This window comes from Alligator sinensis, unplaced genomic scaffold, assembly GCF_000455745.1.
Source record: "Alligator sinensis unplaced genomic scaffold, ASM45574v1 scaffold352_1, whole genome shotgun sequence".
In the NCBI taxonomy this organism is placed as follows: Eukaryota; Metazoa; Chordata; order Crocodylia; family Alligatoridae; genus Alligator; species Alligator sinensis.
This window is the reverse complement of record NW_005842223.1, coordinates 1068696-1082972: the sequence shown is the minus strand read 5'-3', so window position 1 is coordinate 1082972 and position 14277 is coordinate 1068696. Positions and strand designations below refer to the sequence as shown.

Sequence of the window (14277 nt, the reverse complement as noted above, 5' to 3'; positions counted from 1 at the left end):
CTTTCCCTAAAATGTACATTAACTGATATATCAAGGCATATGTGAAGGTGCTACTGATGATATATAACAATAAATAAAGGAAATAAACAGGAAAAAACAAATGTCATTTTATAAACATATTATCCAGTTTTAGTAAACTATTTAAAGATTAGTAGTATCATTCAAATATATTTTTTTAATTTTAGAAAGCTTCTTTACTAAAAAGAAACATTTTCTATTTGTTATCTTTTAAAACTATCAATAGAAATAATTGCTTCCATTGAAGAATACTGCCTTAACCTGAATCATACAGCTATAAATGGATTCTTCCTGTCAAAACTTCATCCAAGAAGACTAATACATTCTCTGCCTTCTCTATGTAAAATTTTAGGCTTGATTACAAAAGTCTCCAAGGATCATCAGATTTCTAGTTACATAAGGTTGGAAAGCCCATCATATGCCCAGATAGAGAAGCAAGGCAGGGAAAGGTTGATAAGAGGCATGGCAAGTGATACACCTTTTGCCACAATACTCCCATTGTTCTAATGTATGTACTGTTGTTTTTGGAAAATGGAAAAGGTAACTTGATTTGATCAGGGACAATATTATTCCATCTGACTCAGGCATTTGTGTGGGATGTGAACATCGGACAATTTCCTGCAAAGAGAGTCATAAGTCTAGGAGAAGTTAAAGTCTCCAGTAAAGACTAAATTAATCTCTCTTCCTTCCCTTTCCCCGCATTAGCAACATATTGAGACCACACTCTGAGAAAAAAACATTGTACTTTATGGTTAACTTATTCCTCAGAGAACGGCACAACTTTGGGTTTTTTTGGTGTGGTTACTATATCATCAAATACCTGCTCCCATCACTGGTGACCATGACACGGATGGCCATAAGATTGCGTTCTGTCATTTCTTCCTCTGGGATGACTCTCACGGAGGCCCATTCTGGGGAGAGGGAAGGGCAAATGCTCTCAAAGTCAGAAAGCTCAGTGACATTCTTGGGCTTCTTAGGAGAGGTGGGTTCATCAGCTATCAGGAGGTAGTAGTCTAAAAAAAAAAGAAAAGAAGGTGAAAATATGGTATCATAGCCTAGGCAACGTGTGATGAATTCAGTAGAGGATATTCAGATCCAATATACTTATGGTGTAATGATCATTGGTCTCCAAAAATATTTTTGTTACGTTGCTTTAAGCATCGGGACTTTGTCAGACCAACTATTTAGATGCCAGATTGTCAGTGCTGGAGAACAAAGCCTTGTGTTTAACCACAGAACAGATGTAGCCTCACCCTATCCGTCCACATCAGTCCAAACCTAAAGAGAAAAGAAGCAGATTGCTACTGCTGCTGCTGGTTGTTGGAAAGGTATGAGAGAGAGAGAGAGAGAGAAAGAAAGGAAGAAAGAAAAGAGAGAGTCAGGCAGAGAGAAAGAAGCCAGGGCCAAAGACGGTGGGTTGGACTGAAGGAACATTTTTCTCCTTGCTTGAAGGAATCTGTGTTCTTTGTTAACCTGACAATTTGTGTGGCCTCTTTAGAGCAATATGAAGAAAAAGGATAGGTCAGGAGTCCTTGCACTGTTTTCAACAAAAGTTTTTGTAGGGAATGGGGCTGACTAACACAGAAGAGGTTCTGGAGTTATGAGTTTACAAGAGCATCGCAGAGAAGCATTAGACTATATGGTGTGGGGAGGTCCCTTATACATACAAGCCATGTATTTGAGTAGTTAAACATCCAGGAAAATGAAGGCTTTTAATCTTACACACATTGCACAGTGTATGTTGAACTAGGACAGCCAGGCTGAGGCCCAAACACGCAAGCTGCCAATTACAGTGAGGTATGGGGGGGCTTCTACTGCATCTCAGTGACTATTTGGGAAACTGCTCTTACCCTGAGGCAGGTGGGAGCTAAGCAATGGTCGCCCCCCAGGAACAGAAGAGGGCAAAGCAATTGTGGTTCAGTCTTCACTTAGTGGGGAAGAATTGCTCACAGACACACAGTTACCACAGTGCAGCTGCAGTGGTGTAAGACCCCTCTCCCCACTTTTATCTTATTCTGTTTGCTTGTCCATACCTGAAAAGTAAGTGCTGGTTCCCTGGTTCACTGGATATACTGAACAAATGACTAATGATCTCTTGCTTGCCTGCCAAATCCCCCACAATACTTTCCCATTCAGGGAGGACAAACAGAATGCTGTATACGTCTGATTTCTACATTATCTTTGCTTTCTATTTTGCTCAGCTTAATTGAATGGAGTTGCTTGTTTACACCATCAAAAATTAGAGGACAATCAAACCCCAGGGTCTAGATTAAGAAGTGTTCTCTCATCTGTGAAATAGCAGAAACTTCAGGTGGGTCTTTCTCCATGATAGAAATGCAGCCTTCTCTCCTGCATATCACAAGTAGTATTAACTGATACCCTAATTGCTCATAAGGCTTGAACATGAAAAATAAACCAGCTGAGTGCAAGAGTGCTACAAGCAAAAGGATGCATCAGAAAGACTATAATGCAGCTTAAGTGTTTGCCTGTGGGACACTTCTGAGCAGCTGTTCCAGGCCTATAATTATCACAGCTCCCCCTTCACATTCTCCGACTGCCATCTTGCATAGCTTTTTAATAGTAAACAAAAGCCACCCACAGACCAGCTCTTCATCTGCTGCTGGGAATGTATACCGCAGCATCAGGCACACATGTTCTAAACACGATCAAGCTCTATCCTGGAAACCTCAATATAGTGCTTTTCCTTCCCTCCCCTCACTGTCCATTTATACTAAACCACAGGGAATGATCACATACAAGCAACCGTAATAGTTACTGTGCCCTTATTTTCCATGACCTCAAGCAGCTTCCTTGTTAGAGTACAGAACCTCCCAACAGCTCCCTGAAAGAGAAAACTGATGTTTTTGGCCTGCACGTTTCTAGTTTCTTGCACTAAATCCACGTCAACAGAGAAGGTGAAAAAAACTGTTCTCAATGGCAGGGTTGACTAACCTTTTGTTCTAACCTAATATTAATGTGTCCTTAGTTTAACTCTCAGACTGAGCAATAGGACCCTCTGCTTCTGTTGCAGTTTTCTCAGCTTTCCAAAAAAAACAGAAAGCAGCTAATATTTCCTGGAGGGACAATGTAAAACTTTAATTTTGCACATGCCATCAACTCAATATATCCTCAAAGACTGAGGTGCTGAAGTTTTAATTGCTGTGGGGTAATTTCAAGCCTGTACTCCCATTCTTTACAATAGACTAATGAAAAACATTCTCACATTAAACACAGGTTTTGTTCAGAAAATAAATCCTCATTTCAACTTGCAGATATGCACTCATAGTCACCAGAGAAATGGTGCCAAAAATTCAGGTACCTGCCTTGCTTCCCTTAAGGAAAACAGAACAAAATGGCTGTGGATTTGCTCTGTCCCTTCCGTGCTCTCTTTTTCTTTTCTCAGGTGAAGAGAGTCCTGAAATATCAGTCTACATTAGCCAAAGACATTCAAGGCCAATGCGGGACATTTTCTCTAGGACCAGAGCAGGCTGTATTTGTGGTACTTCTAGCAACTATTAGCAGAGAGCAGCGGTTCCCAAACTGACAGACTGCGCACCACCAATTTAAAACGATACAACCTTAAGTACCACCAGCAAATTTTTGTCATATAAAGTCATTATAATAAATCTGTTAATGCGTACCGCTGACAGGTTGTCTGCATACTACTGGCGATATGCATACCACAGATTGGGAACTGTTAGCTGAGAGACTTCATAGTATCATGGTAGATAGGGTCAGGAGGGACCTGAACAGATCATCTAGCCTGACCCCCTGCCACAGGCAGGAAGACTTGAAAGTGGGAATTTGTCTTCGTGCTAAGCAGTGGTAAAAAAAATTAATCAAAGGCTGCCTATCTGCAGAGATTGAGTACATAAAGCCAGGAGCATCTGGCACACCCTAACAACAGGAGCTCTGCTTAATCACAGAAGTCTGATGTGATCACTAGTAACTGACTGTATGTGATCCTGTTGGGAAGGGTATTGTCTCCATAGGGTCATTCCTATGGAGCAACACAGTCACCTAAAAGATGGTGGAAGGGGTGCAGGTAGGAAAGAATACAATGGATGAAAAAAACCAATCAATGCACTTTGTTCCCTTCTGTCATATTGGCATATGTTGGACTGCCTAACAAGATAATCTATTATGCTTTGTTAAAAAAACAGAATAGCAGTCCCAGATAAAGAACCAACAAACTGAGAGAGACTCTCTCATGATAAGACAGTATCTATTGTGAAGTGGAGGATGCTGAGGTATGGCTCATGTCTGAGTAACCAAGTGAGGCAGCTAGAAACTTGAATTTAGCAGTGTTTTGCAAAAAAACCCAAACACGTTTCAAAAGTAGGGTGGCCACCCATCCCTAATTGAATGGGACAGTCCCAAAATGGAAACATCGAGTCCCGGTCCCGGGCTGAATGACTCCAGGACAGCATTTGTCCCAGATTCCCCTGTTCAGTGGGAAGATGGTAACGGAGGGAACGAGTGCCGAGCCTGGATCCAGTGGCAGCAGCAGCCAGGAGGATGCCTAGCAGGCAGGACACCAACTCCTGCCCTTGCCCCCATGGTGCCAGGGGAGTGCTCTTGCTGCCCATCCACTCCTATTATTCTGTGCATGCTTGGCTGGGTGGTGTAGGGTCTGTGGGCAACCTGTTCCTTGGGACTGGTGATAGCAGTGACCATGCCGGGAGGGGAGATGCACTCTCCCTGTGGGCTTGGGGCAGGCAGCAGGGCTGCACCACATGACCCCCATAACCAGCTGCTTGCCTCATGTGTCCGCTTTTGCATTTTGAAAAGGCGGTCACCCTATTCAAAAGGTGGATCTACACCAGTGGCGTCCAACCCTTTTGCCCTGAGGGCCAGATGAGAGATTCCAGGTCAGTCCAGGGGGTGAATGACACGGTGCTGGCTCAGCCAAGCCCTATTTAGCTGCACAGAAATGACCCAGCTGGGGCCTGATCCAGCCATGTGGGGCAGGCATGATCAGGACCTGATGCAGCTGCATGGGGCTTGGACATTTGTCAGTGGGAAAGAGGCAGTGGTGTTCATTGCCACTGCTCCCCACCCTTTCCAGACCTGTGGGGATCTGTGCAAGCCAGATGACATGGCTCTGTGGGCTGGATCTAGCCTACAGGCAGGAGTTGATCATCTCTGCTCTACACTGCCCCTGCACCTTATCAATTATGGGGCTGGCCAGGGGAGAAGTTTGACTCCCAGTCCAATTAAGCAACCCATGAGGTTGTTCCCTTAGGCCCCTGGTTGAAAAGACAATCAATAGGGCTGGCTGTCTTTAGAGCTACTCCAAATATCTGGAGTGCAAGGCTGCCACAATTAACTTCTTCCTCAAATTTTCCAGCCCCACCTTCACATTTTCATTGGCTCTATACCATTTATGGTTCTCTCATGCCAAAGGTAGAATGGGAAAGCTGTCTTTCTGCTTTTTATTTACCCTGCTGGAGAGGCACATAGCATGTGAAACAGAAGCTAGGATTTAACCCATTGTCTTCACCCGGATGAAACAGTTAAAAAAAACCCCAAAAAACTAAGTACACCCTGGACCATTATCAAGTTAACAACCCTACACTCACAGCAGTTGTTTATGTTTAATTTAGGAATAAGTTAAAGATCAGCACTGATGCTAATACTCTCTGGATGCTGCTTGGTATTATGGCCAGATCCTCAGCTGGCCTAACATCAGTGAATGAAGACCCTGATGTTTATGTGGTTGCTAGATAGTCATATACCACGTGGCCACAGAGATTTAATTTCATTTAAAACGCAGAGGAAATTCACACCTCTCAATTTTTACACATCTTTTCTACTTTGGAAGCAAGCTTATCCTATTTCACAGTGGCTTATCAGCAAGGCGCAGGTCCCACTGCGTTCAGCTTGCTAGAACACGACCCTGACTTACTCCTTTTAGAAGCTGAAAGGAACCCAGCAATGATGATTCAGGAAAAATAGTTCCCCTTTTATGGCATAAGCAGATGTTGGAGAGGAATTTAACAAATGATATCTACTAGTACAACTACAAACACTACCTGAGATTACAATGAAGGATTAGAAGTCAGCAATTTTTTTATTTATTACTTCACTGCGTATACTTTGTGCAGTGCACTGTTCCTTGTATACAGTCAACTTTATTGTTTCTTCTATACACTGACAGCAAACTTCCCCATGCTGTTTTTATGGATTCTTTACAAAGCAACAGGGAAAAGAAAGCACGAATATACCAAAATGAAATATGACTGTAAAGTCACAAAACACTGGCAGAGGATTTCAGGAACAGATGTAATACTTGAAACTATTGATCTGTAGCTTTGAAACTGACTTGATTTCAAGTTGATGAGTCTTTTAAAAATAGCCCTGTATGCACACACATTTTAAATACCTGCTTTACAAATTACTGGGTGCATCTATGTGTCACCCTGCATGGCATGCTGTGGCGATGTAGCGATCACATGCGTCTACACGTGATTGCCAGCTACATCGCTGTAGTGGCATGCTCCCTGGGTACAGTGCGCTGTTACGGCAATGTAGCGGTGAAATCTACCCATGTACCACATGCACAGTGCAGTAACCGCCCATACTGCGCCATGGCTTAGTACTTCCTTTTGCCCATATGGCGACATGTAGATGCGCCCACTGTGTCCTTTTTAAGAACATCTGGGGCAAACTCTTTTCTGCTAAACATTCATGTGGAAATTGAGCTTAATAGGAATCTCCTTGCTAGGTTAAAGTGGGTAAATGTCTACTGCCAACTTTACAGGTCGGGCTAGAAATCAGTACCTAAAATTCGTCACAATCTAAAGAGCAAAAATATTCCCTAGCATTGGCAAGGATGGGGAGTGGGGCAGGGGGCAGAGCCTATTCTTAAGGCATCTCTTACTCAATTTCTGTTACAAACCCATTTGGACAGTATTCTATTCAGGTTTATATGTAGCATTTGCTAAGGAAACATACCATGTTCACAGAGCCACTGAAGCTGAAAGAAATTGAAATGCAGAATCCATGCTATATTTCGGGGTGTATAAATTAAAATATTTGGCTGAAAATTTAATAAACATTTGAGAAATACTGAACATTTCTGTTACCGCTTTTTCTCATAGTGAAAGGATAGGAAATTCTCAGTGCCAGTCATGCAAAGTTGTATGTAAATGCTTTTCTGTATGCATTGTAAATATAACCATTGACTGTTTCTGGGGGTGATTTTGTTATCCTATCAAAACCAATGGCAAAACTCTCATTCACTTCAACTGGGTGAGGATTTATCCAGAATGCATGAAGTAAAGCAAAGGGATCAACACCTAAAGTTACTGAGCAATTGAAATCTTCTCTTTTTAATCCCAATTCCTTTACTCATACTTTGCAGCACCGTATACAACAGTCCTTGATTTCATTGATTGTACTCATCAGACAGAGTACTGCCCAATATGATTAAAGGTGGCAGAACTAGGCTTTCTCTACACGTACAAAAGGAATATTTCAATACTGATATAACAGAAGGAGTATGGAATTAGTACAAAGAACAGTGACAAGCTGTTGATGGGTTCATGTAAACACCCCTGATGAAGAGTGTAGCCAATTCAAACAAAAGGCATGATGCTATACAGAGTTGAAATCCTTTTGTTAATTATTATCTACGCTTCCATAGCAATGCAAACAAACTGAATCAGCTCTCAGCTGCACAATGGTTGTGTTTTACCTAGCCCCCAAATTTAAAAGGGGAGCAGCACTGAAGAGAAAGGAAAATGATCTGATTTGAAGAAGTGGAAACTCTCTTTTGCAAAATGAAATTGAAAGGGATGCATTGACTATCCTCCCAGACGTAATAAAGGGCTAGACCTGCACATAAATTTTAAGCATGTTTTAAGTGTTGCACTGCAGCAGTGTTTATGTGAGAAGCTCCCTTAGTTCCTGTGCATTTCAAATGAAGTCAAGGGTGGTCTAATTCTCACAGTTTTCTACATGTAGTATTTCTAGGCCACGTTACCTGAGGCCTATATCCACCAAGGAGCTTTAATGCTGTGATGCTGAGTGTCTCAACACCTGGCTTGTAGATCTCTGCCTTCTAAAATTAAATGCACAGCTCTGACTTGGGCCCCTGGGTCCCCTAAGAGTGCCTGGAGAGAGGTAGGTCACTCAGAATGGGCTTTAGAGCAGCCAGAATCCCAGCAGCATGAGTCCACCCCAGCTAGTCAACAGGAAAGTGAAGAGAAAGATATCTTTTAAATCCCACCCTCTCAAAGGTTTAGATACTTGTGTCAGATCAGAATTCACTGACAACAGCCCTCCAAGTAACCTTTTTAAAAACAGAGCAGTGGCACTGTTCAAAGAAAACAAACGCTTAAAATTAATTGGGCCAGAGAGAAGGAGCAAGTCATTTATCCAATGTCTCTTTTATAATAAAGGCATAAACAGTTGTTGAAGAAAGAATTGAAACCTTGGCTGCAGTTGGGCTCCTTTCCTCTGGGACCACAAATCCTGTATTCCTTCCTGCAGGGTGGCACTGTTTCAAAAGAAAAGGTGAAGAGCGCCCATAAACCAGACCAGCCTATAGTCAGGTGAGAGGGTAAATAGGTGAGGGGGCTTTGAACTCCTGCACTGAACCCAGATCACCCACATCCCGGGCAAGCAATCAAACCACTAGCCCATGGAGTAAAACCGGGCAGCTATGCTTTATGCAGAACTGACTGCTGTCAGCATGTGTTATATGTGCTCTTAGCACACCTACTGAATTAGGCACTCTCAGGCAGAGGAAGGCCTGCTTTGGGCTTACTCATAAGTGCTGAGCTGCCCAGCTTTGCCAAGATGGGAGCAGTTTTGGGCATGCACAGAAACAGACAGGGATTTTGAGTGTATCCCTCAAATTTTGGCATCTGAATTCCAATTAAATCCCACTTTAGGTGCCCACGTCCTTTTGCCAATCCAAATTTTCTGCTGCTATAAATTGGTACATCTCTTCTGAAATTTATGGAGCAGCACCAGATTCTACCAGCCATTAGGAAATGGTCACTTCAGCTGGCCTGAAGTATTCACTTCTGATCTTGCTTCCTATCCATTCCACACTTCAGCATTTCCTAGTGTCTTCTGTTTCATCACCTAAAGATCTCTGCTTGTGAGTATACATTCTATGACTACAGTTTGAACAAGAGTTCATATTAATCCATTGCCAACTTTCCTAAATTATTTAGTATTATTAAAGCATCATTCGAATGATTTGAAATATACTGTGTCAGTCATGTTGCTGGTATGTCAAGACCCCTTTTTATCCAGCTGATCAATCACTGTTTTTTGTATACCACCCGGGAAGATGCGGTCCTGATACATGATTAGGACTTCCACCTGCTGTAAAAAACCTTTTTCCTGCTTGTCTTGCAGAGATGGCGAATAACACTGAGGCTAGGGACAGAAGTTACATATAAACCAATTTAAGTGATCAGAAACTGGTTGAAACTTGTAACAGAACAGGAGTTCCGTGCACATAAACCAGTTTCAAAATGGCTGAACTGCTTTTAGATAAACCTGGTAAACTTGGTTGAATGTAGACTTAACTGATTTAGGGCAAACTGGTTTATGAAACTTCTGTCCCAGACCCCTTCTTGGTTTAAGTTAAATCAAAGTCCTCCAACATGCTTTCCAGCTCTGGGCTCGGCTGTGCTGTCTGCTCTGGAGAGGAGAACTGGCCCAACCCCTCTGCTTCCTGGCTAGTGCAGCGAGGGCTGGCTCACTGGTCTCTCAGGTAAACCACTGCTGAGAGACCCCGGCTTTAGTGCCCCTGGCTTCAGGCTTGAGCCACTGCAGGAATGTGGCTGTATTTCCTGAATCAAAAGTGAATGTCTGTTTATTTGCTTATCTGTTCAATCTTTGCAGCTGAGATTAACTTGCAAAGACTGAATCAATTCAGCCTCAGGCTTTTTGACTAAGGGAGTATCCCCATGAACATGCATGTGCCTTTTGCAGTGCTGCAAACCACATGTACCGCGTGTCCACACATCTGCCACACTACTAATTTGCAGTGTGGCAGGTTTTTTGACACGGGGAGATCTGGTGCAGCATGTGCCACCCAAAACTGGAGCCTGGCCAGTCATGCACACCTGGATCACTGCTGCAGCAGCTCCAGGAGGCCCCCAGGACCCCAGGTAAGGCTGCTGAGGCCAGTCCAGGTGTAGACCCTAGCCTCCCCTCCCCTGCCTGGGGCAATTTGCTGCATGCCATAGTGCGCATGCAGGGGCATGTCTGAGGACACCTAGCAGTGTCACAAATATGAGCCACTGCTACTTATCCCCAGGGAAATGCGTATTCCAGTTCATGAAGATGCGCCCTATCAGTCCTCGTGAAGCACTCAGATGCCCTGGTAAGGAATACCTTGAAATAAAAGTTCTTTTTAAATGACCTAAGATTTTACAAGTTCATCTGATGCCCCCTATATATCACAACATAATCCCCCCAAATATGAGTATGTTAAATACATTTTTGCAATAATTTTCTATGCTTAAGTTGCTATTGGCACTAACAAGCTCCTCATCAGACAAACTGCCACAGTGGATCCCAAGACTTAATTTACTGGAGTGGATGGCATATGCTTTACTTTATACAAGATTTCAGACCTGCTTTTTCAAAAAAAGTACTTTCCCAGCATTCTTGTATTTGACTAATGGAAGAGGTAGCATGCAAGCTTTTCCTTCCCCTTCCTTGGTAAGTAATGGAGATGAGCTGCTTTCAATTAATCTAAAATTTGTAATATCTTCCATGACTTAAATAAGGCAATTTGGTACTCAGCCCACCCTCCCACTCAGGCACAGATGAAAACCTTGGTTAAACAATTCTTCTTTTGTCTATATGTGAAACAATTGCCTTCTGATTGTCATACTGGAAAAAGAACAACTGTTTTCATTATAATCAAAGGATTAAGCTAAATGAGCAGTGATGTGTGGAAAAGTAACCTTAAAAATCAGAAGTGGGCCTCACTTGAAGACTTCACATTCATTTGAGATGTTCTCTAGAAGTCAGGAATCTCCAGAGGTGTGGTTGGAATTAACCCAAAATACTAGGTTTTAGTTTAGGCTCATCGCTAATAAAAACAAAACTTATACTTCGTATTTATTTCCATAATTTGCTATATTCAGTTTGCTTGGTTCATCATTTCCCTAGCAATCAGCAGTGCTTTACATCTGAAAAATAGGTCTACTAGGAACTTGTACCAGCAAGAGAGATTTTGGAATGATTTAGGCAGAAGATAAGGCAGTGTGGCACCTTAGTGCACAAGGCACGATCCTTTGTAGGCAACAACCTACTCTGTCAGATGCTACAAATGGAATGAATCAGCAATGTAGCTAATGATGAATGAAGAAGTTTCACTGGCTTTGAAATGTTCACACAGTATTAAACTTCTTTTTTATTTAAGTATAAAAATATGACTGGGGAGAGACAATGCAACCAGTTTCATAGGACTGATGTTCTGAGTACCAGACAGCATATATTTGAGAACAGAAAATTAGAATGCTGTGCTGATTATAAGTCAGACAAGGTTATAAGGCATCTTTCAAGGAAAGAACTGAAGAAAGGAGAGGATCAGAATCAATATATACCTGACTACAATTTTCAGACCCAGGTACCTAATGTGAAGCTTCTAAAACCATTTTTGGTAGTCCAGTAATCAAATACACCCAGTATCTCCCGCTGTGGGTTCTAAGGGTTTATAACTTTAAGAATGATAAAAGGATGAGTGAAAAAAGACAATAAGTTCACACAACCCAGTGATCTGACATGGCAAGTTTGTAGGCTTTGTTCACAGCTAGAAATAATTATTACATGGCTGGACACAAATGAGATCCTTTCAAAGCACAGTCCAGTGTGTGTGTTCATGTGCTTTCAAAAGCACATCCACTCCATTGACTCAGGGTCAACTGGTACCCAACCACTCTAAATCTTCTATTGTCTGGGGACAATAGAATAGATTCTTTACCTATGTATAGTATATGAAGTACAAGATTGGCTCACCCTTTCTATTATGGTGCTACCCCTAGATAATTGGACAGGGCAGGCATTTCAGTTATAGCTCATTTGGGGCCTTATTTACATTTATTTTGATGAACTGCAGTTAGTTTACTACCAAGCAAAATAACAGCTTCTAATTAAAAGCTTAGTCACTTGTCACTAATATCCCAATTTATGCCATATCAGAGACTGTATTGCAATAGAAGCTTTTGCAGAACTTTCTCTTCATCCCGTTGGAGGCATTGTTTTTGGCTTGGTGCCCTGTAGGGCATCCAAACAGTCCTGCAGAAAATGTGCAGACAAAAGTAGCTTATATTAACAACAAAGCGCACACACTATTTTTTGTTGTCCTGCTCACTAAAAGAATTCAATGATTATACTTCTGTTGACAACAGGTTTAACAAATTAAGAAGCTTATAGAAGATTACGATACCTAGCAATCCTAGAGCCATGACCTCAAATACTTTTTTTTTTGGAGCAGCAGACATGGTGCAGCTAATATGTTTTATGAGCCCTGTGCACTGAGTAAGAACACATGCAACTCTTTTGCAGGAATCCTTGTGGAGACAGGAGAGGAGTGAGGAATAAGACAAGGCCAGAGAGAACAAGGAACCTTCACCTCCCCCTTCTCCTAGACGCAAATCCTGAAGAAGCAGAGCTGTCTGTGGCCATGACTAAGCAGACCACTGGAAATAGTTGCTTATCCCTAGTGTTGGGAATGCAGAGGGTACCAGCTGAAAAAAGGAGACACAGAGGAGGATCAGACGGACCAAGTTTTGCAAATATTTTTGTTCACCCTCCACACATCTCTGGTGGCTATGTTCAGGAGCCATGACATGCACTACACATATTTAAAACAGCAGCAGCAGCAGCTTGCAACTGTTTTGCTTTTTTTGTTTCTGTAACTCAATTTTGCCTGCAGTTGCTAGTGCAGTGATTCCCAAAGGATGCACCACCACACTCTACTGTGCCACAAAAAGTGATAAATTGCTAATGTCAGATTCGGCCTGCAAAGCCATGTCATCTGGCCTGCAGGGCTCCCCAAGAGTCCAGAAATTTGGTAATGGGGGAATGGTGGCAATTAATACTGACATTGCTCCCCTGCTGCCCAATTTCCAAGCTGTGCATGGCAGGACTGGGCTCCAGCTGTGTCCACTATGTCTGGTGGGATTGGGCCCACAGACTGGACCCAGCCTACAGATGCCGCACTACTCATCTGGCCTAACGGGTCAAAAGGCTGGACATCTCCGTGTAAGTCATTATACATATATGTGCGCATACCTTTTCAGGTATGAGTGAAGTTCAGAAAAATATGTACTCCAGGGATCAAAAGTTTAAGAAACACTGTGCTAGAGGTTGTATAATGGTAACACAGTGTGGACTGGACTTTTTATCTGGAGACAGACTTCCTCTGTGCTGCATCCACAAGACAGCACACCATGAAGGCAACCTTCGCTATAAGAGAGATTGAGTTCAGATTTTAAAAGGTCATATTTATGAGTTATTTATTAACCCTTCATGACCAATACAACAAATCAAAGGTCAAAGAGCACATTTTAATACAACTGACCTGGGACATAAGTTAACAGCTAAAGTTTAAAATATGGAAAACTTTCTACTGTAGTAAAAACAGCCAGTTACATACAGTCTCTTCCTCCCCCTCCTACTCATGACAATTTTACAAACACATCAATCTTATTTTTATTTAAGAAGGCAAAGGTGCTGAATTACATAATGAAGACAAACTATTGTGCACATTCAACACTAAATGATGAAGTGCTGAACATGAAAAATCAAACAGCTTGGTTTTGTGATCTTTAATGACACACAAAATAACTTACCTACAAAGTAGGTTGTAGGCAAGATGACACAAAAAAATTTTAAGCTAGTCAATAAACAGTCATGTCTGCTAAATCAGACCCTTCATTTAATTCAGAAAATAAGCCTTGTTCAGAAAACAGCAGCCATTTAAGTACATGCTTCTTGTAATTCATCTTATAGGTCTTCATTCAGGCTTTGACTGGCTGATAAAAATACTTTTCCAATGCCCTCTAGGGGAATGCTACTGATGCTATGATTGTGACAATCTTCAAGAAAGGAGACAAGTCTGACTGGAAATTACAAAGGGGTCACCTTGCTGTTCACCCCCAAAAAGATAATTGTGAGAACCCTCCTGTACTGTCTCCTTCCACTTATTCATAGATTCACAGATGTTAGGGTCGGAAGGGACCTCAATAGATCATCGAGTCCGACCCCCTGCATAGG

The 14277-nt window shown here is 42.1% G+C and overlaps 1 protein-coding gene across 27 annotated transcripts in view; it reads right to left on the bottom strand.

Moving 5' to 3' along the window:
• The window catches only part of MICAL2 (microtubule associated monooxygenase, calponin and LIM domain containing 2), a 210124-nt gene that overhangs the window by 58973 nt on the left and 136874 nt on the right, over nucleotides 1-14277 (bottom strand). For 26 of the 27 annotated variants that reach the window (XM_025208170.1, XM_025208169.1, XM_025208175.1 and 23 more), the window contains one exon: nucleotides 839-1031. In XM_025208170.1, the coding sequence (XP_025063955.1) occupies nucleotides 839-1031 (193 nt within the window). Of the gene's footprint in view, nucleotides 1-838; nucleotides 1032-14277 lie in introns of those variants that run through there. The other variant, XM_025208198.1, reaches the window with a different exon arrangement.